This window comes from Grampus griseus, assembly GCF_964374135.1.
Source record: "Grampus griseus genome assembly, chromosome: 15".
Lineage (NCBI taxonomy): Eukaryota > Metazoa > Chordata > Mammalia > Artiodactyla > Delphinidae > Grampus > Grampus griseus.
This window is the reverse complement of record NC_139009.1, coordinates 79,293,659-79,320,874: the sequence shown is the minus strand read 5'-3', so window position 1 is coordinate 79,320,874 and position 27,216 is coordinate 79,293,659. Positions and strand designations below refer to the sequence as shown.

Genomic DNA, 27,216 nt, shown 5'->3' with positions numbered 1-27,216 from the left:
ACAAGGCCTGTGCTTGCCAAGCTTCAAGACCCAAGAAAGAGCCTGGAGTCAGCAAGAGACATCAATGGTTTAATGGATGGGGGGAACTTACACGTCTGAAGCAAGGTCCTGGAGCGACACCCCACCATGTGCGGCGCATATGGGCAGGACATGGTGGCAGTCTTTGCTCCCAAGGGGAAGGGGAGATTTCCAGTTACAGGGGAAATGACATCAGGTTGGCTCATTAGTTACCAGGGAAACCAGCAGAGGGGCACGCCCCTGACCATCCTTTTGAAAAGCTATCATTAGCTGGGGCCTGGGGCAAGTAAGTAGGAAGGTCAATCAAGTCAGTAGGGTGTAGGTGAAGCAAGCACTGGTTGGGCAGGGGATGTACAGAGAGCAAGAGAACAGCCATCTTGAGTGGCCTTACCATACACCCTCACACTCCGTTCCGGCCATCCTACCATCATTGAGAAAAGCATCAAATACTATTTTCTGTTATATACATTTCTCCTTATTTCAAGGGAAAATAAACATCAATACCAATCCCAGAGTAAAATCAGACAGTCTGGAGAGATCTAAATTTCAGTTCCCAGTAAAGCATTTTTTTTGAAACATCTTTTATTAAGAACATATAAAATTGCTCAAACAGGTACATTAAGAGTAAAGTTTCTAAACGCACTGCCGTGGGATGAGCACAGGCTCTCACGTGAAGACTTCCTTTTACAGTATTTTGTTTGTCTGTCAATAAGGCACTTAGTGTAAGTTTAAAAAAAGTAAGGAAACAAATTTCGCGTAAGGTCTTCCTAGTGGACCTCCAGGCATTTCATTTTAATGAGGTTGGGCACAGAATAGTAAGTTAATGCCCTTCAAGATCATTTAGCTAGGTTGTTCATGGGTGGTGCAAAGTAGGTTTTAGGAAACCTGTTTACCTTCTCAAGCTGCCACCTTTGGGTCAAAGAGAGAAGGACAGCTACTACACGACCAGGGGCATCTGCCCCAAGCAACTCCATTCTGCTGTCCCTTTAACCAAAGGGCTACCGCATTTCCAGACTGCGACGGGTCACCTGCCCACGTAGCTCTCTGGAAAGTGTCCTGGGCTCTAAGGATGCCACACCGGCCCACTCTCGCGTCGAGGCTTCCCAGAGACAGGCCGAGTGCTCAGGCTCCGAGCCTCGGAGGTGGTCTCAGCGCGCCGGGCGCTTGCGGGAAAGCCAGCGGGGAAGCCGAGGAAGGTTTTTGAGGGCAGCGGCCGCCAGGCCTCGGCAGGGTCTCCACTCACCAAAGGCGTCTACACTGTCCCGCCTCCGACTCCCCAAACTGGATACTCCCAGCGTTCCGCAGACGCAGTGCCGAGACCCCATCCCACCCTAGTCTCAAATCAGTCAACCAGACGACGGTCGCAGACCTCTCAGAACAACTGAGCGAGCACCACGAAGAGGTCTAACAGGCACCTGGCCGTGCCCCCTCACAGGGCAGGGTCGGGGGGGGCCGGAAGATGGCGGCGTTGGCCGGGTCCACCGACCAACCTCCCAGGCGCCCTTGACTAGCTCTGGCCGCCGCGCCACCTACCTTGCTAGCTACAGGTCCCGGCGCGCCGCGCGAAGGGGCGGTGACGGGCACTTGGCACCGCCAATCAGCACCGGGAGTCCGGGCCGCGCCCAATCAGGGCCGGGCGGCAGAGACCGGAATAGGTTGCAAGCTGGCAGCGCATGTGGCGGACGCCGAACGCTGGGGAGCTCGCCGCCAGCCTCGCCGCTTCCCGCGCGCTCTGTACCAAGGTCCCTGGCGCCGGCCTGAGGACGCCGAGGAGGCAGGGACCCGACAGGGCTGTCCGGCCGGAACCGCGGAGCACCTCCTGCAGCGGTCGCGGGCTCGCCCTCCGCGGCCGGTGCCATGGCCGACTCTCTCCCCTAAAGGAGACTTCCTCAGCGGTTGCTGCCGAGAGATGAAGAACCTGTTAGAGCGTCAGACGACTTCGGGGCCGGCCAACTAGGGGGGCTCGGCAGGAGGTCGCCTGCGCCCTCCCGGGCTCGTTCCTTTCACCCCTTGAGCGAGGCCTCGCTCGCGTCCGGGCACGCGGCCGGGTTCAGAGAGCACCTGGGCCCGGCGGGGCGTGCGGGCAGCATGTTTCCCCGGAGGCCGCCGGTCGGCCTGGCTGCCTGGCTGCTGGTGGGCGCGGCGGCGACCGGGCGCGCGGGGGCGCGGGGCGGGGGCCTGCTCGCCCTGCTGGCCAATCAGTGCCGCTTCGTGACGGGCCTGCGCGTGCGGCGGGCGCAGCAGATCGCGCAGCTCTACGGCCGCCTCTACTCGGAGAGCTCGCGTCGCATCCTCCTTGGTCGCCTCTGGCGCCGGCTGCGCGGACGCCCAGGCCATGCCTCTGCCTTGATGGCGGCGCTCGCCGGCGTGTTCGCGTGGGACGAGGAGAGGATCCAGGAGGAGGAGTTGCAGAGGTGGGCTCGGCGGCGAGGTCGCGCCTGTTCCCTGGGGTGGAGGCGGTGGGGTGGGGAGGTGGGAACGTTGAACCCTGGGGCCTGCCTTGGCGGTGTCTCCCGTTGACCTGGTGGCACTGGAAGTGACGATGCAAGTAGCTTGATCCTGTCGTAGCAAAGCACGTTTCTTCATTGCCTCTGTGTGTTAACTTGATTTGTCGAGTTAGAAATAAATGCAAGTGTAGGTTAGTGGAGGAGGGAGACTTTGGGGCGCATGCCACTAAAGAAGTAGCATTGTGGAAAATGGGTATTGAAGTAGGCCATCGTTCACGTAATCTTTAACATATCCAGAAAGGTGCAAGTTCCAGACAGGTTTTAAACTTGACCTGAGGGTATACTTGTGCAATTTACAAAATCACTTCATTCCGAATGGGATTTCGTTTGAAATGCCCAGAGAGCTCTTGTCATTGTGACTCATGGCAGAATTAGGAGGCTGGAAGCGATTTTGCCCTCCTGGGACAAACCAGTAGCCCAGACATTTTAACCTGGAAGAATTAGGTCAGTTTTTTGCTACTTCCACTAGAGCTCTGGAAGTACTGTTTTATTAGGCTCTGAAATCACGCTGTCATCATCAAAAACCTCTGTGTGAAAAAAGTGCAGTACCATTGACTGAATTTGTTAACCTGTGGTTCTAAACTGAGCCTTACAGTTGTCACGTAGTATCATGGGAAACCTTGATTTAGGTCTTGCTTTACGTTGTCGCTGTATTTTCTTTTTAACAGATATTCTTAAATTGTGTTCTCTCTCCACACACGTACTCTGCTTCCTAAACTCTGAAACTGATTGCAAGAACCTAGGATAGTCCCCTACACCAGATAAATTCCACACAAGTCTATTTGTTCTAACTGTTTCTTCTTTTATTCCACATTTTTGGTTAGGTTAAAAATGGAAGTTTTTCAGTAAAGTTACCACAATGACATGTATGGAAGTGTAGCACCCAGATGCCAGGCAGCTATTAGTGTAACATTGTGCGTTGTGAGTAAATGCAAGTGTATCTTAAGAGCTGGTAATACTTTTCCTAGCAGGAAAGATGACTATTTTACAAATGCAATTTAAAATCATAACCGCAAACAACCTTACTCACAAAAAAATTAAGATATCAAAGCATGATAGGTAGTTTGCCTAGTTTCTGTTAGTGTTCTTTTGCTACTTGTCCATTTGTTCTAATGGTGTTCTCAGGTGTGAGAAATAAAAGAATGTACGGGAAGGAAACTTTTAAATTGAGAAATTACCAGTTAGCTATTTGACTTTTCATTCTGTTTTTGACGATGAAATACCCATGTTCCACAGTGGTGAAGTTTGACGGGAATATTCCCAGTTGGATCTGTTTGGGGAAGAGGAGAAAGACCAGGAAAGGGCCCCTGGGTGCCAAAGACAGGGAAGATGTTTTGGGGGTGGGAGTTGAATAGCGTTGGGGCCTAGGTGATAGATGTCGTTCTTCGTCTTTCTCCATGTATTTTTGTCAACCATACGTCCTAGAGCCTCTGTTTAGTAGGTCTCCCATTTGCAGGAGCTAGAGGGGAAAAAACAATAGGAGATAGATGTGGTAAACACTTGAGTCCGTAGTCATTACCCACTGTAGCGGAAAGAAATCAGACAGTTGAAGCACTTGGTTCTAATCCAACTCCTAAAGAGGTAAGCTGCGATAACCCATTTGGGAATTTCAGGAGCTTAGAGGAAGGCCAGTAAGAACACTTAAGGTGCCCTTTTTGACCCTCTGCAGAGTTGTTCCAGTAAAGGCCCTCATTTAACACCACATGTCCAGTTCATGCTTGAATTCAGTCATGTACTTAAAATTTGATCAAGTCCATTCTGAGGATTTTTTTAAATGTTATTTTGATAGGGAGGCAAATAATATGCTGTCAGCTGTATCTTGCTTGTACAGTGACTTCATAGGTCTGTTCTCATAGCTTGTCATGTTTATATTTTATTTTTAACTAATTTATTTATTTTGCGGGGGGTCACCGTGCGCAGCTTGCTGGATCTCAGTTTTGGATCTCAGTTTTCTGACCAGGGATCGAACCCATGCCCTCGGCAGTGAAAGCATGGAGTCCTAGTCACTGGACCGCCAGGGAATTCCTAGTGTTTTATTGAATAAGGTATTCTGGGTATAGGTTAACTTTTTTTGGCTTGGTGTTTAAGTATTCTGTTTGCTTTAAAGGACGCTGAGGTTGTCATAGCTAGCTTAGAGGATGTTAGATTTTGTTTGTTCTAGTGAGATGATTTTGGGTAGCTTCCATAATGGAGCACAGTTGAGTGTGCCGCGGGACATGTGCATTTCTTTCATTGTTAACGGAAGAAGAGCGTGATTGTCCCATGGCCCCTAAATCACAGCCTTTGGCTCTTCTGTGCTGCTTCTGTACCAACTTGTCCTGGTACAGACTAATTCAGACATTGCTGTCTTGGTCAAACAGTGATGGGGTGTGAGGATGTCTCTTTGAATGTGTGCCTTGAAGTGGTGTGTGTTTTTTCTTATGTTAGTAGAGTTTCTGTTCAGAAGGACAAAGAAAAACCCTTGCTTTCTATTCTCTCGTGCTTAAGAACATCTTAACAAATAGGAACTCATTAATCGAGAATCAGCAAGAAAATTAGAGAAAAGAAGTAACTTGTACAAAGTGACTGACTCACTGATAGGCCAGGTGTAGAGATCAGGTCTTTTAATGCTTAGTGTTATTACCTGATAGGCTTTAATTAAATGATCAGACAAAATATAACTTTTAATCATTATTTTTGGTGCTAGCTGGCATTCTGTGAGCTCAGGTCAAATCTTATGGAAAAATACAGTAGTAAGTTTTTTAAAATAAATAAATAAATAAATAATTTATTTATTTATTTTTGGCTGCGTTGGGTCTTCGTTGCTGCGCGCCGTCTTTCTAGTTGTGGCGAGCGGGGGCTACTCTTCCTTGCGGTGTGCAGCCTTCTCATTGCGGTGGCTTCTCTTATTGTGGAGCACGGGCTCTAGGTACGTGGGATTCAGTAGTTGTGGCACGTGGGCTCAGTAGTGGTGGCGCGCAGGCTCAGTAGTTGTGGTGCATGGGCTTAGTTGCTCCGTGGCATGTGGGATCTTCCCGGACCAGGACTTGAACCTGTGTCCCCTGCATTGGCAGGCAGATTCTTAACCACTGTGCCACCAGGGAAGTCCCAGTAGTTAAGTTTTTATTGATTTGGGACATTAAGAAAAATTACAGGAACAAAAAGGAGAAGGAAGTTAAGAAATATGAGAGCCTAGGGGAAAATGTTCTATTAATCTCCCTCCCCTTTTTTAAAAAAGTTACAGTTCATTGCTCTAGAAATTTGAGTAAATAAGTGCCAGTAAAGTTTCATAAAGAAAATTAGCCATTTTCCCATTTTGGTCTTTTAACTTTTCAATGTGCTGTTAATTAGATAAATCAACAAAAAGTCCTTTTGGCTTAAAGGAATTTTTTTTTTTTGCGCCACTGTCACTTAAGGATGTTTTTACTGTTAGACCTTCTTAGATAATCAGAACTACGCTCAGAATTGCAATGAACTAATTGATGTCTTTTAGGTAAGTCCCATGACAGTTGTACTTAAAGGTCTCTAACTTTGACAATAATTGGGAATTTGAGAGGGGATCATTGAAACAAGGCAGCCTCTTACTGAAGTTACCGATTACAGGAATGGCTTCATTTGAGTCATTTTAGGAGCCTTTTATCAAGCTCTCCACTTAGGGCAGGACCCCCTATAGATGAGCCAAATATGATTATGCTTATATTTCTGTTTTCATGGTTTTATGCCCTCAATTTCCATGGTTCTCAGTCCCGTCTTTCTCAAATGTTGAAATGATTTTAGTTTTGAAGAAAGGAAAGCATTGACTTTCTTTCTTTGATCCTCTTACTAATCTGGTTCTGTTACTATCTTGGGAATAATCTTTTTTGTCCTTCTTTTCTCCCTTCTTATTACTTAAGTCTCTTAGATACCAAGGTTTAGACACCCATCCCTTCCAAATAAGGTTTGGCACAGCAGGCTAAGGAGATAACACGGTGAGAGGTTTCTCCTTCCTCTACATATATGATAGTGATTGTGCCCTGTGTGCTAATGATGTCTGTCATGTCAACAATTAGAAGTTGAGACCCTTCCGAGATTCTCGAACCTGAGACATAACGATCATTTCCATGATGCAGTCTTACTCTAGCATTCATGTTGTGCTGTTCAAAGAATGAGTGTCATACCTTCACAAGACATTGCTGTCCTCCCTAGGGACTTAGTCTCATGTTTAATCAAGGCCACCTAGTGACCTTTAATCCTATAGGAGAGGCCGATTAAGCAGTGAGTCAGAAGCTCTGTACCACCTTGAGTCTTAGAAGGCCGTTAAAAATACTGCCTGTAGTCATATAGTTTAATTTTCTTAAAACCATATTACTATATAATTTTATGGGCCTCTGATGTGTTTTTCATAAGACGTACGACGTTCCTGCCCCTCTTCATTATGTGATAAGGATATTCAAAAGTCCAGCTTAATTTTTATTGAAGGGTGCTTTACTAGTCCTCAAAAGTGCCATGATTGGTTCCACATGATGCCTGCATTGTTGTTCTTGGAGCAAAGCTGTGACTTTACTTTCTCCTCTGCAAGATCTTATTGCCTACTCTAAATTTCCTTCCCTATTTCTATATGGTTTTTGCAATGGTAGCAGTCAATCTTGTTCTGTAACGTTAATTCAAATTGAAACTTAAAAAAAAAAATGGTTAAACGTTTTTCATCAGAACATCAGTATAAATTGTACTGGCTATGGTTATTGGTTGAAAACAAAGAAACTGATATTGGTTAACTTAAGCCAAAAAGGTGTTAGGTCATTCAGAGCGTTGACAAGAAGGCCAGAGTACAGGTTGGCCAAGAGAACAGCCAAGGCCTGCTACTGGTACAGGAATGCTCTTCTTTGGGCAGTGTTGCTGGTATTGTTTCCCGTAGATCTGTTGCACTGCTGGATTCTCAACTGCCTCAAGATCACTGAGAAAAATCTAAAAGGTCCTGTGCCTTGTATTATTTCCTCAAGATTCAAAGCCTCTACCAGAAGTCTCTGATTCACCTCACTTTAATTAGGAGTCATGTGCTAACTGCTAGGGGTTGAGATGGGGGCTGCATCTCACCTATTTGGGGATTCTCTTCAAGTAGGAAAAGATTCCAGGCAGTAAAAACAGCAAATGTCCCTGTATATAAATATTTTCATTTAATTCCAAAGTTTAAAATTCGGAGAATTGGAATTTTAGAGCTAATAGAAACCTTCGAGAAATAATGTCCTCACCTTACAGGTGGAACAAGGGAGGCTTTGCAGGTAAAATGACTTGCGTAAGATCACACCGCTAGTTGGCAGAGCCAGGACTAGAACACAGATCTCTACACTCACCATTGCTTTGGATTGCTCTAAACTTTTAATCTTGGGTTACCAGTATAACTTTGAATTTTTGGCTTTTAAAGCAATGTGTTAATGTAATCTTTTAATAAGAATTTGAATTATTAAGGCCTACTTCCATATTTATTTACTCAGTTTATACTGTGAACATTTGTTGAGCATGTAATGTTTACCAGGTACTTGCTAGGAGCTGGACATAAAAATATGAAAAAGACTGATTCTGGGCCTTTAGGGAATTCATAGTTTAGTAAGGGTGGCAGATATAAAGATAGATTAATTATAATATTGTGTGATATGTTTCTGTAGAGGAATAAAAGTAAATGTATGTGGTTAACTGCCTGGGAGTTAACCTTGACCCTTGTGGGGTTTTTGAGGGTTAAAAAGGCATGAAAGGGCCTTTCAGACAGAATGTATCAGTAGGTGGTGTCTTCAGTCTTGAATTGCAGAAGTGACATAGTCAGCCAGCAATCTTGCTTTCCTAACTGCTGTTTAAAGGTTAAGGGGAGGGGCTTCCCTGGAGGCGCAGTGTTAAGAATCCGCCTGCCAGTGCAGGGGACATGGGTTTGAGTCCTGGTTGGGGAGGATCCCACATGCTGCAGAGTAACTAAGCCCGTGTGCCACAACTACTGAGGCTGCTCTCCACAACTACTGAAGCCCGTGCACCTAGAGCCTGTGCTCTGCAACAAGAGAAGCCACCGCAATAAGAAGCCCACGCACCGCAACAAAGAGTAGCCCCCACTCACCGCAACTAGAGAAAGCCCACGCACAGCAGCAAAGACCCAACGCAGCCAAAAAAAAAAAAAAAGGTTAAAGGGAAAACAAACCATGTTTTTTTGTTTTTTTGCTTTTTAAAAACATTTTTATTGGAGTATAGTTGATTTACAATGTTGTGTTAGTTTCTGCTGCACAGCAAAGTGGATCAGTTATACCTATACATATATCCACTCTTTTAGATTCTTTTCGCATATAAGTCATTAGAGTATTGAGTAGAGTTCCCTGTGTTATACAGTAGGTTCTTATTAGTTATCTATTTTATATATAGTAGTGTGTATATGTCATTCCCAGTCTCCCAATTTATCCCTCCCCCCCCTTACCCCCTTGGCAACCATAAGTTTGTTTTTTACATCTGTGACTCTATTTCTGTTTTGTAAATAAGTTCACTTGTACCATTTTTTTAGATTCCACATATAAGCGATATCATATTTATGTGTGTCTGACTTACTTCACTCAATATGACAATCTCTAGGTCCATCCATGTTGCTGCAGATGGCATTATTTCATCCTTTTTTATGGCTAAGTAATATTCCATCATATATACATACCACATCTCTTTTGAATTTTATTTATTTTTTATACAGCTGATTCTTATTAATTATCTATTTTATACATATTAGTGTATATATGTCAATCCCAATCTCCCAATTCATCCTACCAGGTTAAGGGGAAAACAAACCATGTTTAAAAAAATTTTTTTTTTTTAATGTTTCAGATATATAAAAAGGTTTAAAGAAAAACATGAATGTTACAAATACAGTTATATTTAAGAACTAAAATGTTGTAAATACAATTAAAGCCTCCTCTGGACCCTTTTCCAATGAAATATCCTCTGTCCCCCAGACTATCCCAATTTATTATATTTCATTACCATCTGTGTCTTTATACATATGTATACATCCCTAAATGATATATAATGACACATACTTTGACATATGGTATTGTTTTGAATGTTTCTAGGCTTTATGCCGTTCTGAACAAAATACTAACAAACTGAATTCAGCAACACATAAAAAGGATTATATACCGTAGGTCCTTGTTGTTTACCTGTGTTATATACAGTAGTGTGTTCTTTTTCAGATTCTTTCCCATTACAGGTTATTACAAGATATTGAGTATAGTTTCTGGTGCTATACAGTAGGCCCTTGTTGTTTACCTAGGGATCAGCTGGTCAGTTTCCACAAAATAGTCTATGATTTTGATAGAAATTATTATGTTGAATTTATAGATCACTTTGGGTAGTTTTGCCATCTCAACAATATCAAGGCCTTCAACCCATGAACACAATATATCTTTCCATTTATGTCTTTTAAAATTTCTTTCAGTGATCTTTTGGTAGTTTTTAGTGTGTCTTTCACTTCTTTTTTTTTTTTTTTTTTTTTTTGTGCTGTACACGGGCCTCTCACTGCTGTGGCCTGTCCCGCTGCGGAGCACAGGCTCCGGACGCGCAGGCTCAGCGGCCATGGCCCACGGGCCCAGCCACTCCACGGCACGCGGGATCCTACCGGACCGGGGCACGAACCCGTGTCCCCTGCACCAGCAGGCGGACTCTCAACTACTGCGCCACCAGGGAAGCCCAACTTCTTTTGTAAATTTATTCCTTATTATTTTATTCTTTTTGATGCTATGATAAATAGAATTGTTTTCTCAATTTTATTTTCAGATTGTTCATTGCTACTGTATAGAAATACGATTTTTGTAAATTGATCTTATATCCTGCAAGCTTGCTGAACTCCTTTATTAGCTCCAGTAAGTTCCTGTGGATTCCTTAGGATACTTACATGGAAATGAAAGACCCAGAATAGTCAAAACAATCTTGAAAAAGGAGGACAGAGTTGAAGGACTCACCCTTTCCAATTTTAGAATTTACTACAAAGCTACAGTACTTAAGATGATAATGGTACTGGCATAAGGATAGATATATAAATTGTAGGAATCAAACTTAGAGTTTAGAAATAAACTCTTAGCTTTGTGGTCGATTTGAGTTTCAACAAAAGTGGCAAGACAATTCAATGGGGAAAGAATAGTCTTCAACAAATGGTGCTGGGACAACTGGAGGTGCACATGCAAAATAGTGAATTTACACCCCTACCTCAAACCATACACAAAGTTAAAATGGACCAAAGACCTAAATGTAACCTAAAACTCTTAAAAGAAAGCATAGGCATAAGTTCTTTTGATACTGGATTAGGCACTGGTTTCTTAGATATAACACCAAAAAATTGAACAATCAAAGAAAAAATAGATTAACTTCATCAAAATTGAAAACTTATGGGGACTTCCCTGGTGGCCCAGTAGTTAAGACTCTGTGCTTCTGATGCAGGTTCGATCCCTGGTCGGGGAACTAACATCCCACATGCAGCGCGGCGCGGCCAGAAAAAGAATTGAAAACTTCTGTGCATCAAAGTTTACTATCAAGAAAGTGGAAGGATGACCCACAGAGTCAGAGAAAATATTTATAAATTGTGTATTTGTTAAGAGACTAGTATTCAGAATGTATAAAGAACTCTTAAAATTTGACAGTAAAAAGACAAGCCAATTTAAAACAAAGATTTCAGTAGATCTTTCTCCAAAGAAGATACACAAATGGCCCATAAGCACATAAAAATATGCTCAATGTCAATAGTCATTATTAGGGGAATACAAATGGAAGAACACAATGAGATACCACTTCACACCCACTAGGATTGCTGGAAAAGATGGGACAATAACAAGTGTTGGCAACGATGTGAAGCAGTTGGAACCCCTCATACATTGTTGGTGTGAATATAGAAATGGAACAGCTGCTTTGGAAAATAACTTGGCACTTCCTTAAAAAGTTAAACAGAGTTTCCATGACCCAGCAAGTCCACTCCTAGGAATCTACCCAAGAAAACTGAAAGCTTATGTCTATACAAAAGTTGTATGCAAATATTAATAGCAGTGTTATTCATAATAGCCATAAAGTAGAAACCACCTAAATGTCCATCACCTGATGAATGGATAGACAAAATGTGATACATCCATACAATGGAATATTATTCAGTCATAAAAGGAATAAAGTATAGCGTGAATGAACCTTGTAAATATGCTAAGTGAAAAAAGCCAGATCCAAGAGACCATATTTTGTAATATTCCATTTATATGAAATTTCCGAATAGGCAAGCTCATAGAGACAGAAAGTAGGTTAGTAGTTATCAGGGGCTATGAGGAGTTAACTGCTGATGAGTATAGGTTTCTTTTGGAGATGATGACAGTGTTCTGGAATTAGTGGTGATGGCTGTACAACCTTGGGACTATACTAAAAAGCACTGATTTGTATACAGTAAAAGGATGATTCTTATGTGAATTATCTCTTTAAAAGAGAGGAGGAAAATATATATAAATACTCTTATAATGTGATAGGAAGACAACCCAATAAAAAACGGACAAAAGGTATCAAATGACATTTCATAGTCATAAATTATAATAGTTAACATTTGAGGGCTAATTATATGCCTGGTGTTAAGCACTTTACAGGTAAATTTTTTTAATTTTTATAATCAACCTTTGACGTAGGTACTATTATTATCCCCATTTTACAGATTAAGAAATAGGGATTAGTTAAGTTGTTTAATATTCTAGTTGATGAATATTGAACTGGGATTCAGACTCAGGAACTCGTATTTTTATTCCCTAGACTTTATACTGTTTTAAAGCCACACCGTTCTGTACAAGTCTTTGTGTGACCATTGCAATTCACAGGGCAGACTCCAACCATTGCACCATGCCTGTTGTTTTTCTCTCCAGATCCATTGATGAGATGAAACGGTTGGAGGAAATGTCAAGTACGTTTCGGAGCTCTGGAGTTGACCACCACCCTCCAGAACCAAAATCCCCAACAGAAAGGGATGAAGATTCAGGAGGCAAAGAGCAACCGTGGGAAATGGTGATGGATAAGAAACACTTCAAGCTGTGGCGGCGCCCCATTACAGGCACCCCCCTTTACCAGTACAGAGGTGAGCCCAGCTTGGCTGCTGGTAAGAGTGTTCATGCTGGCAGGTGCACAGCACTGTGTTCCTATGCTCTCTAAACTCTTCCGTTCTGGGGGTTTCTTGGGAAAATTGCCCTGTTTGTTGTTTTTCCTCTCCCAGATGACAAGAGTCTCCATGTCTTTGCTACACTTTGCTACAGGTTACCTTTGTCTTACTTTGCCGCCCCAATATGACTTCTAGTTTCTGAATCTGCCTTTAAGATCTGTCAGTCATTACTCTACAACTGAAATGCAGTTAAGTGACGAGAGTCTGGCAAACATCCCTTATTCTTTCCTGTCATTCTAGTTTTTGGAACCTACACAGATGTGACACCTCGGCAGTTCTTCAATGTTCAGGTGAGTGCATTTTTCTGCCCAGATCTGGAGCCACTAAGCCTAGAAGTCCACTTGCCATCGTCCACATGAGTAATTTCTCTGACTCAGAAGACATTGGCTTCAATCCATCTGTCTGTTTCTCTACCCCTCATTTCACGTCAAATGACCTCTGGGTAAACCTTTGATTTATAACTTGTTTGTCCAGTAGGGATGAGGCCAGGTCTACCCTTTACAGGGCTGTTGGGAAGATCAAATAGAGGAATGGATTTGAGTGCTTGAATATATTTTATATGGCTTTATAGGGTTTTTCCTTAATTTAAGGGTAAGTTACATACCCTTTATTCCAAAATGCTTCAGTGTGTATTTCCTAAAACTAGACATTCTCCTGGCTAGCCGTGGTACCATTATCAAAGTCAGTATAAATTTAACTGATGCAGCACTTAGAGAATCTTTGTATTCCAGTTTTACCTACTGGCCCAACGATGTCCTCTATGGCATTTTCTCCTTCAGTACAGATGCAGTCAGGATTTAGCAATCTGGAACTTATCTACAGTGAAGGTGTTTATTTGATAAAGATGAAGAGTATGTGTTTAAAGACTCTGTTCCTCCTTGTGGGGAAATGTATGAAAGGGGAGGTGGGATTACCCAGAGTTCTACAAAAAAATTTTTTTTCCTTCCTGGAGTTTTCATGTTTTACTGGACTTTGAGTTTGATGGTTATAACACACACTACTAATACGCAAGTGCATGCTTTCCCCTAAGCACTGAATTTTGTCAATCTGTATTGAGTTTTTGTTGGTTTGGATATGTATGATATATGTCTTACTTTGAAATTCCGTAGTTACTAGTGATGCTACATATTTTTAAAAATACGCAGCTTGTATTTCTGTGAGGTGTCTGCTCATACTTTTGGACTTTCTGTCTGTTTAAAACTTTTTAGAATCGTTTCACCCATACACATTTATCTCACTGACTACTGTATTTTCCCCAGACATGTCTATTACAATATTTTTTTCTTACACTTGTCTTTTTCTTGTTAAGATTCATTTTCAAGGTAATGGGATTGGCCTACAGGAAGGGATTTTAAAAGACTTGTCTATAGTAAACACAGCCGTGTCTTTGACACTTTGGCACTGCCTTTTAGGTCGGGTCACTGTTGCAGAAGATTCTTGGGTCAGAGGCCCAAGCATCTGGAGAAGTCTCCTGCAGCTTTGTTTTGGATCTCTTGGGTCTTTATGGTCTGTTCTGTTTCCGCAGCTGGATACAGAGTATAGAAAGAAGTGGGACGCCCTGGTGATCAAGCTGGAAGTGATCGAGAGGGATGTGGTTAGTGGTTCTGAGGTTCTTCACTGGGTAACCCATTTTCCTGTGAGTATTTTCACCTCCGCTTTTACGTTTATCATGTCCGTGTGAGGCAGAGCACTAATCCTGCCCCTCCTTTTCTTTAGTATCCAATGTACTCACGGGATTATGTTTATGTTCGGCGGTATAGTGTGGATGAGGAAAACAACGTGATGGTGTTGGTGTCACGGTATGTGTGGTGGCTGCTGCTGGGTTCCTTTAGCTTGTCCTTCATTTATGCATGTGTGATGGGAGTTTGCCTTATGAGTCAAGCCCGGGCCCTATGCATCCCAGCTAGAACGTGAGTGGGCTGGGACTGGTGACTATCTCTGAGGATTGAAGGGATACAAGCTTTTCATTAAACTAATCCTTTAGTTCCTTAATGTTGATAATTAAAAAAAGAAATGCTCTCTTCCTCAACAAAAAGCCTAGTGAGCCAGGAATCACCAACTTAACTCACTGTTTTTAGTACCTAGTTTATACTCATTCATCTTTGTGACTTTTCTGATGTATTTAAAAAATTAGAGGCTGCCTTTTAGATTTTCCTCTTAACTTTAGCTCCCATGCTGTTCTCTATGTAGACATTACTTAGAGTTTCCCTCACTTCTCTCCCTCCCAGGGCCGTGGAGCACCCTAGTGTGCCAGAGTCTCCGGAATTTGTAAGGGTCAGATCATATGAATCCCAAATGGTTATCCGTCCCCACAAGTCATTTGATGAGGTGAGTTCTGCATCATCCGAGAGGTGATGTGTTAGCGGCTTATGAATTTTCTCAAGGAATGCCTTTGATCTGAACTGGGGAGGGCGCAGTCGTTCTCACACTTGACTTGCACCACACTCCGCTGGAGCTTGTTAAAACAGTGCTGGGCTGCGGCCTGAGAATTTGCATGTTTTGAGAAGTTCCCAGGTGAGGCTGCTGCCGCTAGCCTGGGAACCCCACTTCGGGACCCCTGCTGTAGAGTGGTGTACCTGGGAGACCTCCCGAGACAACGTAGTGATGACCCATGGCTCCTGTTACCTGAGGGACAGTTAGCAGAAGACGACAGCCCCTGACTCATCGGCCGGTCATTAGCGGCATTGAGGAACCAGAGCGAGCACCGTTTCCATCAAAATTTCCCCACAGTGGGCAGAACACTTAACCACCTTTCTGGGCTCCTCTTTCCTTGTCTGTAAAATGAGAGAGTTAGACTAATGCTCTCTGCCTTCTTTAAAGCAATTTTTACTTTTTAAATTTTTTAAATTTATTTAGGCTGCTCTGGGTCTTCGTTGCTGCGTGCAGGCTTTCTCTAGTTACTGCGAGCGGGGGCTACTCTTCGTTGCAGTGCACGGGCTTCTCATTGTGGTGGCTTCTCTTGTTGCGGAGCATGGGCTCTGGGCGCATGGGCTTCAGTAGTTGTGGCTCACGGGCTCTAGAGCGCAGGCTCAGTAGTTGTGGCGCACAGGCTTAGTTGCTTCATGGCATGTGGGATCTTCCTGGACCAGGGCTCGAACCCGTGTCCCCTGCACTGGCAGGTGGATTCTTAGCCACTGCGCCACCAGAGAAGTCCTGCCTTCTTTAAAATTTTATGACCTTCCTTTGAGAAGAATATCTTCTTCCACTTAGTGTGGTGTTTTACTTTCATGTTTTTGGCCAAATCTCTGGTGAGTACACATACTGATTGCAGTGGTTGCTGCTTTTAGTTTTATTTACTTTATAATGGCTTTGTTTCTACCCATCACTTTTGTTTGTTTTAGAGCTGTACGACTGTTCTCTTACCATGGTTTTGTTGTTTCCAGCAGGTTGTTTTGTCTATACCACCTATAGTGGGACTTTAAGAGTGACATAAATGGTGGTTCGCCTCAGTCAGTGTGATGTTTTGCTCTTGTTTTACTGGGAGATGTGTGTTGACTTCGGTACCATTTTGAGAGCAGTATTTTTCTTTTTTCTTTTTTTTTAAAAAATATTTTATTTATTTATTTATTTGGCTACATTGGCTCTTCGTTGCTGCATGCGAGCTTTCTCTAGTTGCGACGAGCAGGGGCTACTCTTTGTTGCGGTGTGCGGGCTTCTCATTGCAGTGGCTTCTCTTGTTGTGGAGCACAGGCTCTAGAGCACGGGCTGCAGTAGTTGTGGCGCATGGGCTTAGTTGCTCCGCGGCATGTGGGGTCTTCCCGGACCAGGCCTCAAACCCGTGTCCCCTGCATTGGCAGGCAGATTCTTAACCACTGCGCCACCGGGGAAGCCCTAGAGCAGTATTTTTTTTTTCTATTTTTTTTTTAGAGCAGTATTTTTCAAACCACGCATTGCTGCCCACTAGTGGAAGACAAAATTAATTTAGTGCTTAAAGAGAAAAGGAATAAATAGAATGGAAACTGAGTGTAAGCATATTTCATGAAACTTTTGTTTGATTACATAAGTATATACAAGTGTGTGTGTGAGAGAGAGAGTGAGAGAGAACTTGGTTACAGTGTAAAAAGGAGTATTTACAGTGTGTTGTAAATACAGTTAAAAAATGTTTTAAAGTCCTTGCTTTAGCAGCTAGACAAGAAGACTGCTGTCGGTAGCTAGCTGCTTCTAGGAAGGGGAGCCTGGCTGGGGACGGTGGGAATTAGAATTGTACCTCACTCTTTTCCTTTATGTTGCTTTTGAAATTTGAACTTTGTCTGTGTATTTCCTATTTGAAAAAAAAGTGACTTGAGTCCCAGCATTACTGCCTTTAGAAACCCTGACCATGAAACAGCTAAGGCAGAGTTTGGCACCTAGCAGTGTGTGTTGCACCCAGAAAATAACTTCTTTCAGCTGGCATGGGGGAGCAGTATGAATTATCTGTAAGTCTTTTAGCATATCGTGGCAAGCTCTTAAGAGAAAGGTGAGACTTGAGTTGGTTCTTATAAAAAGGCAGACTGTGGATAGAGGAAAACAGGAAGGACCCTGGAAGTAGAAGACACGATTCAACCAAAGACAAAGATAGGAATGAGCCGTGGATGTTGAGAGACTGACTCACTGCTTGAAAAGGAGGGCAGAGTTTAGGGAGGAGTGGTAATTACCTTGACCATGTGCAGAGGGTACTTGAAAACCAGGCAGCTGAGTTTGGGTTTGCCAGATGGAAAGTAGACCCTTGGTCCGAGGTATGGTGTTTTGTTAGGTTTTTTGTTTGTTTGTTTTTTGTGGCCTCGCCGCATGGCTTGCAGGATCTCAGTTCCCTGACCAGGGATTGAACCCGGGCCATGACAGTGAAAGCCCGGAATCCTAACTCCTAGGCAACAGGGAACTCCCTAGTTTTTATGGAAAATTTGAGATGTAGACAAAAGATAAAGAAGTAGAGAGTATAATGAATGAACCCTTTGTATTCATCCCCAGCTCTGACAATGACCAAACTTGTTTTATCTGTACTCTTTCTGTTCCCTTTCCCACTCCCCTGATTATTTTGAAGCAGATTCTAGTTTTGCTATAGAAGAACCAAAGAAGAATTCTTCTATAGAAATTTCAGTATTTATCTCAAAAAGAAAAGAGATTTTTGAAAACATAATATCGTATTCCGTAATATCAAATATCTGTAGTGTTCAGATTTTCCTGATCGTCCATGTATTTTTTTGTAGTTGGTTTATTTGAATCAGGATTTGGATAAGATCCAGACATTGAAATGGGTTCATACTGTCTGTAGCTTTGTATCTATCTCTTGAGTTCTTCCTCCTTTTTAAAAAATTTATTTTGGCTGCGCTGGGTCTTAGTTGCGGCACACGGGACCTTTGTTGCAGCATGCAGGATCTTTAGTTGCGGCATGCATGTGGGATCTAGTTTCCCAATCAGGGATCGAAGCCAGGCCCCCTGCATTGGAAGGTGAAGTCTTAACCACTGGACCACCAGGGAAGTCCCTCCCTCCTTTTTTTCCCTTGCAATTGTATTTATTGAAGAAGCAGGTTCTTTGTCCTGGATCTTGCTGGTTATATTCCTATAGTGTCCATAGTGTCACTTAACACGTTTCTCTGTCTCCTGTGTTTCCTATATATGGGTGCTTAGATCTAGAGGCTTGAACAGATTCAGGTTGTTTGGGGCAAGACCACTTTATTAGAAGGAAATAATGTCTGATTGTCCCTTTCTTTGTGAATTTGGAAGTGATTAATGATTATTGCTCAGATCCACTATTTCATTAGAGGTTAACAAAATATTAATTGTGTAAATCCTCCATTCTTTCATTTATTTCCATTTATTAGGTGACATACTTTAAGGGAAAATTTCCTCATTAACTATTTGGTTTCCCATAGTTCACAGAGGAAAGGGAAGTAAGAAATGCTTGATTTGTTTCCTTCATTTACTAGTTTTTAAAATAATGAATTGGTTCTTTCAGCTAGCAGTCCTTGAAAGGTAAAGTTTTTTTTTTTTTAAGAAATGCCATTAGAAACTCACAAATTTACACATACTTGGCTGGTTTCAGTCCGTTCCCAGTTACTCTTACCGGTGTTCAAAGTGTCCCATTTTGGGTCTTTAGGAGCCTCTTCTTACTGCCTGGAGTCCTTTTGACTTGACCTCAGGACTCGCCTGGTTTCTGGTGTTATAAGATGTTCCAGGTTCACCTTGTATATTTTTAGGTGTAAACCTGGAAATGAGCATTTCTTCTGGGAGCCCTGCTTCCTTCTAAGGAAATGTCATTTAAATACCACAGTTTGGCTTCTAGGAGTTCTCACAGCTCTGGGCCTACTCTGTTTTTAGGCCTTTTCAGAAGGTAGCACTAAGTAACAAATTTTGTTTGTTTGTTTTAAAGATACATCCTAAGTGCACACGAGTACTTTTAACTCAAAATTTAGGACTGTAGGGTATATGTCTTGTTGTCTTTAGGATATGTATGCACTGTGCAAAATGTTGAGGCTTTTTTTTTTTTAAAAGATTTATTTTATTTATATTTGGCTACATCGGGCCTTAGTTGTGGCACGTGGGATCTTTGTTGCGGCACACGGGATCTTTTGTTATGGCGTGCGGGTTTTTCTCTTCTCTAGTTGTGGCATGTGGGGTCCAGAGCACGTGAGCTCTGTACTTTGCAGCACGCAGGCTCTCTAGTTTGATGCGCGCTAGCTCCCTAGTTGTGGTGCACGGGCTTAGTTGCACTGTGGCATGTGGGATCTTAGTTCCCTGACCAGGGATCAAACCTGTGTCTCCTGCATTGTAAGGCGGATTCTTTACCACTGGACCACCAGGGAAGTCCCCAAAATGTTGAGTTTTAAGGTCACTTGAAATAGGTCCTCTCTTCGTGGTTTTTCCTATCAACTCAGTTCATAGGTTCTTTGTTGTCTACTTTTGATTTTTAGATAACTGCTTTTTAAATATAATTTTGTTTTATTAAATAATAAAAAAAATTGTGTTTTCAAAGTCAAATATGTAAAATAAGAAATAGAGTGATTTGCTTATATCCCTGTTCCATCTACCCAGTTCCTTCCTTCTTCCTGTAGGTAACCACTGTTTTCAGTTCTGACTTCTTTTTTTTCTATATAAGCAGTAGTGGATGATCTCTTACCCCTTTGGGTGGAGCATAATTGGTTCAGACCTCTCCTGGGATCGGGACACCTGTAAATCTCTTAAATCCCTGTCCTTCACTGTACCAATGAGAGGTTGAGCCAGAGAGAATGGGTGCATGGGCCCTGTGGTCAGAATTCTGGGTTCATGTTGGCTCTCGTTGAGTATGTGGGTGACCTTGGGCAAAGTCCCTTAACCTCTTTGTGCTCAGTTTCCTCATCTGTAAAATGGGAGATATTGGTGCCTCTATTATAGGATCGTTGTGAGGGGTTGAAGCAGTTCCTGACACGTGGTTAAGTACTGTATACATGTTTGCTGTTAGCAGTAATAGTAGTAGAGTTCATATCATTTTGGTAAAGATTAAGATATTTAAACATTGGGGGTATGTGTTGGGGTCCTCAGGACCACACCCCATTCGAAGATCGAGTAAAAGGACGCGCAGGACTCAGCTTATAGTTTTACTCATGCCTGAGATTTATTACAGTGATGGAAAGATGCACAGCTGGATCAAAAGGGGAAGACACAGGCGGGGTCTGGAGGAACCCACTGCAGTCGCCCCATGCTTTCCCTCCCGTGAGGGCCCACGGAGCACATCCTCTCCCAGCTGCAACATGCGTGCGATGTTTCTACCCAGGGAAGCCCAGTAGAGGCTCAGCGCCCAAGATTTGTACTGGGGGCTGGTCACATGAACGCTCTCTGCCTAGCGTGTCCTAAAATCCCAGACCCCCAGGAGGAAAGCAGGTGCTCAGTATGAAGTGCATTGTTTGCGCAGAGGAGACACAGGGAACCACCCTTAGCACTTAACTGTTGACTGGAGCCAAGTTCCCAGACACCAGCCAGGGCCAACCTCGTGAGATGGTAACCTCTCAGGTCTTCAGTGTTCACTCACTTTTGCTCACAGCGGAAAACTGCCACTCTCCGCCTCAGAGTCAGATCTTGGTTATTCTGTGGTACTGGATACGGAGGCTGTGGGGGTAGTTCAGGTACCTTCATCTTTGCTGTTTTTCTTTTCCAGAATGGCTTTGACTACTTGCTGACGTACAGTGACAATCCCCAGACAGTGTTTCCTCGCTACTGCGTTAGTTGGATGGTTTCCAGTGGTGAGTGGGCGCTTGTGTACAGGGCCTGGACCTGGGCTGAACATTTTGTTTTTCTCTAGCTTCTTGGTGGCTTCAAGGAGATTAGTACTTGTCTCACTGGAGCCCTTCCGAGTTCATTGTTGAATACTACCTTGAAGGTAGTAAAGCCTCCAGCTGCGGTTTGGAGGGGTAAGAATTCTGGAAACCCAAAAAGGAACTTATGCCCAGAGGCAAGCTGAAGAACATTTGCTTAATATGGACTGTGTACATTAATGCATTTAACATTTTTCTTTTTCGTGTTGAAAGCCATAAATCTGGCATAGAAAATGTGGTTATAGGACAGTCACCTGGAGAAAGGGGGCCACCACCCTTTCTCCCTTTCACCACCCTTTCACCATAACGGAGGCTACACATCACTGCTGTGACTGCATCTTTCCCTTCCAATCTCTTGCCTTAAAAGCAGCCTCACGTGATTTTCTTTCTTCTGGTTCTCTGTAGGCGGCTTCTTACACCTCAGGGGGAGAATGGAGAGGAGTTTAGGTATTTCCGTTTGACATTTCTCTAAACAAAATTGGCAGATATTTACGCTGTGCCACTGATAAATGATATTTTGATCACATAAGAGAGCCTTTGGGGATTTATGTGGCCTGATCAGTACCCCTTTTCAAAGGATCTCAGAGGTCAGGGGTTGTTTTCACTCCCTAAAAGTTTTGGTTGTCTCTCAGTCCATCTGTGATCTCTATAAGGAGGCATTGGCTCCTTATCAGGAAAGAGATAGGCCCTTCTAATTTTGAGCCTACTGTTGGTTTGTGTGTCAGTCTACCCAGATTTCCCTCTCTCCCAACAGGCATGCCAGATTTCCTGGAGAAGCTGCACATGGCCACTCTGAAAGCCAAGAACATGGAGATCAAAGTAAAGGACTATATCTCGTCTAAGCCTCTGGAAGTGGGTAGTGAAGCCAAGGCCACCGCCCCATCTTCTGAGCGGAAGAGTGAGGGTAGCTGTGGCCCTGCCCGGATTGAGTACGCCTGAAGGACTTTCAGATAAGTAGGGACAGGCTGCTTCTAGCCCTGTCTCCGTGTCTTATCACTCACTCTGTTGCAGAATAAACAGGACGTGTATTTGAAGGTGTCTGCTGTAACCACCAGTGCAAGATAATTCAATCCTGGTGTCCGGTCTGTTCAGAGCCCTACTGCTGTTTATTAAAACAGAAGAAGGAGGCGTCCGAGGGGGCATCGTCATATTCTCAGGCCAAGCATTTGGAAATTTGGTGTTTCGCTGAGCTAATCTGGAACAAGCCTCTCACCTCAGGCCAGAGGGGACAACATCTTTTACTTCCTCTGCCCACATTCCATTCTCAGCCTCGGTTCTGCAGCACTCTGGGTTTCCTTCGGTTCTGAAGGTCCAGGTGGACCACCTGGACGGTTGCGTCTTCAGTGAGGGATAGTGGGGAGTGCTCTGGTTGCAGTCCTGGTGTTGAGTGGTGTGAACTGTTGCTTGGCAGTGTAAGTGCCTCGTCCTCACCTTCTCCTGTCTTTAGGGACATAAAGTTTGTACCAAGAAATATCACTCTTGGCCTCCCATCCACACCCCATTGACTCCCTCTACCCAGAGCAGTTTCCTTTGAGTTGACCAGTTCTTCTGTATTCGTGTGCTGTATTCATCTGGGTCGTTGCCTCCTCCCGCAGGCCGATTACCAAGAACACTGGGAGACGGTGGCTCTCTGTATCATCAGTGTTTTTGATGGGATCAGTGGAGATGCTCGACACATTACACTTTAGCTCTGTTTTTTTTTTTTTAACCTTTGTGTTAAACAGTGGGAATTGGGGAGTTGAATAGGATTTTTCCATAGTCTGTATAGAAAACACCATTTTGATTGAGGCGTTATTTTTCACACTTCAGGTTTGACTGGATGCTCAGCACTTGCCTGTCCTGGAAGGCTAAAGGCAGAGGAGTGGGGATTGGGCGCCTCCCTTGGAGCTCTCAGAGCTGTAGACAAGCTGTGTGAACAGCTAGATGGAAGTTTGTCCCAAGTGCTAATATAGAGGGGGATGTGGTTTATGTGACCCTCTTGTCCCTCTGAGAAGCTTTTCCTCCTTTTCTAAGCTAAAATAAGAGCAAACTACGCTGTTCAGATAAAGTCACAAGCAGATGGGATCAGTCTGACTGGAGAATCGGGAACAGCTTTCAAATCCTCCTCCCTCCCCTTATTTCTTAGAATTTGAATGACCAGATTGCTCCCCACCCCACTCGCTACCCTTTTGCGTTGTTGAAAGGGGAGCTAAACCTGAGATGAACTTTAAGCCCCTCGACCTTTCTGTTGCCTAAGTACTGTGCCAAGGAAATGCCTGCCCCGGTGTTTCAAGTCTTGCGTTCTCTGCGTCGTTGGCAGAGCAGGGAGATGCATCCGGCAGTCCCAGCTTCCTTTCGTTGATAGTGTCTCTCTCCTCATCCCCAGGGCCTGACAGACCAGGAAGAGTCCCTCAGTTACGGTTACATTGGAAGTTAGTGCCTGTGATTGTTGGGACGTGGGTGGCGTGGGTGAGTGGTGTGCGTGCACATGTGATAAGGGGCTGGGCGTTGCCCATATGCTTTTTGGCAATTTGACTCTGCACTTGGGGTTGGTCTATACAATTGCTTATGTCATTGTAATGATTTCACTCCTGTGACATTTTTATCAAATGTGTGAATAAAAAGATTGGTATGAAAGAGTGTGTCTTTGGACAGATGTTGGTGGGGAAATCTTGCATACTGGGCTTATTATTTCTTCCTGATCATAAAGTTGAAGTGTGTTTCTGCTCATAGAGTTGGCACTTGGAAGTGGCAGGGCTTGGTCTTTCTTGGCGGTAACTGACACACCGCTCACTACCTTGTCTAGACTGTAAGCCCTTTCCAGGTGACCAGTTTGGCAACTGAAAACAAACCACCTGTTTGTGCTTCTTTGTCTTGATCTCCTAGTAACCCACACCCTTTGCTTTAAAAGAAGGATTGACTTGGAGGAAACAGAGTTAGAGCTTTGCTGGGAGGGAGTGAGGAGAGGAGGGGACTCGGGCCCGGGGCTGGAGTCCGGGGGCTGGAGAGGGAGGGTGGTGAGCGCGAGACCCAGGGCATGGTTAGGTCACACAGGCAGTTCTGCTGGAATGTGGATTTGTGCCAAGGTGATTGATGCGTTAGAGACACTGAGCATAGCATGAATTTTGAGTTTATGTGTAATTTTTGCCTGTGGGAGACAAGAGGTGAACACGGATGCCCATCCAAACTACGACAGCTCTTTCCTCCACAGTGCTCTCAGATAACCTCTGGAAAGAAATCTGTGCTGGAAGACTACTTGTCAGAGGCTGTATGCTGCGGGCGCACGTGTGTGTGTATAGTCCTACATTTGTTTCTTTGTTTTGTTTTGGTTTTTTGAATATTTATTTGGCTGTGTGGGTCTTAGTCGCAGCATGCATGAGGGATCTAGCTCACCGACCAGAGATTGAACCCAGGCCCCCTGCATAGGGAGCATGGAGTCTTAACCACTGGACCACTAGGGAAGTCCCCGTGTAGCCTCACATTTAGAGAGTTGGTCGCACTGGCCTTCAGCCTGCTGTGGAGGCCTCTGCTCAGCACCCCTGCCATTCTCCAGGCTCTGCGTGAACACTTCCACGGAGAAGCAGCTGAGTTCTTGACTGAGCAGCATTTCTGTTGGCGGATAGCTCCGGCTTTCAGAACGTTCTTTACGTTGAGACCAAGTGGGCCTCATACTGTCTACCGATGGGTCAAGCCCTGTCCTTGGAGCAACACTGAAAACTCTCCCATGGGATAGCGCTTCGTATTCTTTTTTTTTTCCCGTACACGGGCCTCTCACTGTTGTGGCCTCTCCCATTGCGGAGCACAGGCTCCGGACGCGCAGGCTCAGCGGCCATGGCTCACGGGCCCAGCCGCTCCGCTGCATGAGGGATCTTCCCGGACCGGGGCACGAATCCGTGTCCCCTGCATCGGTAGGCGGACTGTCAACCACTGCGCCACCAGGGAAGCCCTAGTGCTTCATATTCTTGAAGACGGTGCTCATGTGACAGCTTTTCCAAGGCTTTATGTTACCAGCAGCTTCAAAAATCCTCCAACTTTTTATTTTGAACAATTTCATACATATAGAAAAGTTGAAAGAGTAATAAAAAAAAACCTTATATACCCTTTCTGTACCTTTGCTGGTTGTTAACAAAGGCTTTATCTTCCTCTCTGTCTACACTTTGCTATGACTGGACTGTGTCCTAAAATTCATATGCTGGGGCCCTAACTCCAACGTGATGGTGGAGATGTGGCCTTTGGAACGTGATAGGTTTAGATGAGGTCATGAGGGTGGGTCCCCATTATGGAATTAGTGCCCTTATACGAAGAGCTGCCAGAGGCTTGTTCTCCCTCTCCACCGTGTGAGGACACAGAGGTTGGAAAGCCAGAGAGAGCTCTCACCAGGAAATGGAATCGACTAGCATCTCGATCTTGGATGTTCAGCCTCTGGAACTGTGAGAAATAAATTTCTGTTGCTTAAGCCACTTAGTCTGTGGTATTTTGTTATGGTGGCCTAATTAGATTAATACACTTTTTCATGACCATTTGAAACTAAGTTGCAAACATATTTCACCCCTAAATACTGAAACATGCTTTTTTTCCCCCCCCTGCGCCATGCAGTATGCGGGATCTTAGTTCCCTGACCAGGGGTCAAACCCATGCCCCCTGCAGTGAAAGCACGAAGTCCTAACCCCTGGACTGCCAGGGAAGTCCCCGAGCATGCTTTCTTATAATAGGGATATTCTGTGTAACCACAATGCCATTAGCACACAGATAAACAATGCCATAATATCTAATAATTCAGTCCATATTAAAATTTCCCGTTGCCCCCTATATGACTCTAGCAAACTCCCCTTAAGTAGTTGTGGCACGCAGGCTCAGCAGTTGTGGCGTACGGGCTTAGTTGCTCCGCAGCATGTGGGATCTTCCCGGACCGGGCTCGAACCCCTGTCCCTGCATTGGCAGGCGGATTCTTAACCACAGAGCCACAAGGGGAGTCTAGGAAATTCTTTTCAAAATGAAAATATGCTTCATAAAATTTGAGAACTCTGATTTCTAATAAATAAGCTTGAAAAATATCTAAAAAATTAAACTATAACCTCTGGATGGAAGTGATTTTGATGTAAAATGTGCCTGTTTTTACAGACCTCAGTAGTACTTGATAGAGCATCATTCCAAAGGGACTCCCAGGCCACACACTGTCACAGTTGCTTTAATAACCTCATTCTGGTTGATTCTGGTCTACAAATGCATTTAAAATTTTTTTCAGACAGATAACTTATAAATGACCTAACGTCTATTGTTTTTTGATAAATTTATTTTTTATTTATTTTTGGCTGGGTTGGGTCTTCGTTGCTGTGCGGGCTTTCTCTAGTTGGGGCGAGTGGGGGCTATTCTTCGTTGCGGTGCACGGGCTTCTCATTGCGGTGGCTTCTCTTGTTGCGGAGCACAGGCTCTAGGCACACGGGCTTCAGTAGTTGTGGCATAAGGGCTTCGTTGCTCCGCGGCATGTGGGACCTTCCCGGACCAGGGCTCGAACCCGTGTCCCTTGCATTGGCAGGCGGATTCTTAACCACTGCGCCACCAGGGAAGTCCCTTATCATCTATTTTTAAAGAGCCTCACCATACCTAAAAAGGTAAGGTGGATGTTTGAAAGTAGTAATTAATGTTTGGGTGTTCTTATGGTTAATGCATTTTAGCGTATCTTAAAACTCTGCTGTTTACCATGTCTTAAAACTCTCTGCTCTAACATGAGTTAGGATTATGTTCATCCTTGAGGGACAGAAACCCACAATATGGCCTAAACAAGACTAACGTTGATGTTCTTTCCTGAATGTAGCCGGTCCAGGGCTGGCACGGTGGCCCCGTGGTCGTCCCAGACTCAGGCTCCTACAGTCATGTCCTGCCCTCATCACACAGAGGTGGATTCAGTTACATCAGAATCTCTGGGGTGAGACCCAAGCATTGTGTTATAATTCTAGATATATTATAGTTTGTCAGTGCTCTTCCTAAAAGGTGGAGCCCAGGACTACACTTGACTCTTCTCTGGCAGGTGAGCATCGTGAAGACGGGGCCTGTGTCTGCTCTGTGCCCGGTGGGGCCTGCTTCCCCTCCAGCCATCACGTCTGTGCTCTGCCAGTGGGAAGGAGAAAGGGGAAAAGAATGTCTCTCCCCTTAAGGATCCTTCCCAGAGTGGCACATCATTGCTGCTTAAAACCACAGGGACCAGAACTTAGGCCAAAGACCACACCCAGCTGCTGAGAAGTAGACTATACTTTGAGCAGCCATGTACCCAGTAAAAATTCAGAGGTCAGGAATTCCC

The 27,216-nt window shown here is 44.1% G+C and overlaps 1 protein-coding gene across 1 annotated transcript; it reads left to right on the top strand.

Moving 5' to 3' along the window:
• Positions 1-1,692: 1,692 nt before the first annotated feature.
• On the top strand, positions 1,693-25,341 carry STARD7 (StAR related lipid transfer domain containing 7). Its single transcript, XM_082671909.1, has 8 exons — positions 1,693-2,432; positions 12,383-12,591; positions 12,913-12,962; positions 14,198-14,308; positions 14,389-14,471; positions 14,901-15,000; positions 20,783-20,867; positions 21,694-25,341. Exons 1-8 carry the CDS (start codon positions 2,107-2,109, stop codon positions 21,876-21,878), a joined length of 1,149 nt encoding a protein of 382 aa, XP_082528035.1. The 5' UTR covers positions 1,693-2,106; the 3' UTR covers positions 21,879-25,341.
• Positions 25,342-27,216: the final 1,875 nt, after the last annotated feature.

Bases quoted from the DNA above. Each gene is read 5' to 3' on its own strand.
- STARD7 (XM_082671909.1), top strand. From the start codon at position 2,107: ATGTTTCCCCGGAGGCCGCCGGTCGGCCTGGCTGCCTGGCTGCTGGTG. The intron at 12,963-14,197 runs GTGAGTGCATTT...CTGTTTCCGCAG, and splicing joins GGCAGTTCTTCAATGTTCAG to CTGGATACAGAGTATAGAAA. The intron at 14,309-14,388 runs GTGAGTATTTTC...CCTTTTCTTTAG, and splicing joins ACTGGGTAACCCATTTTCCT to TATCCAATGTACTCACGGGA.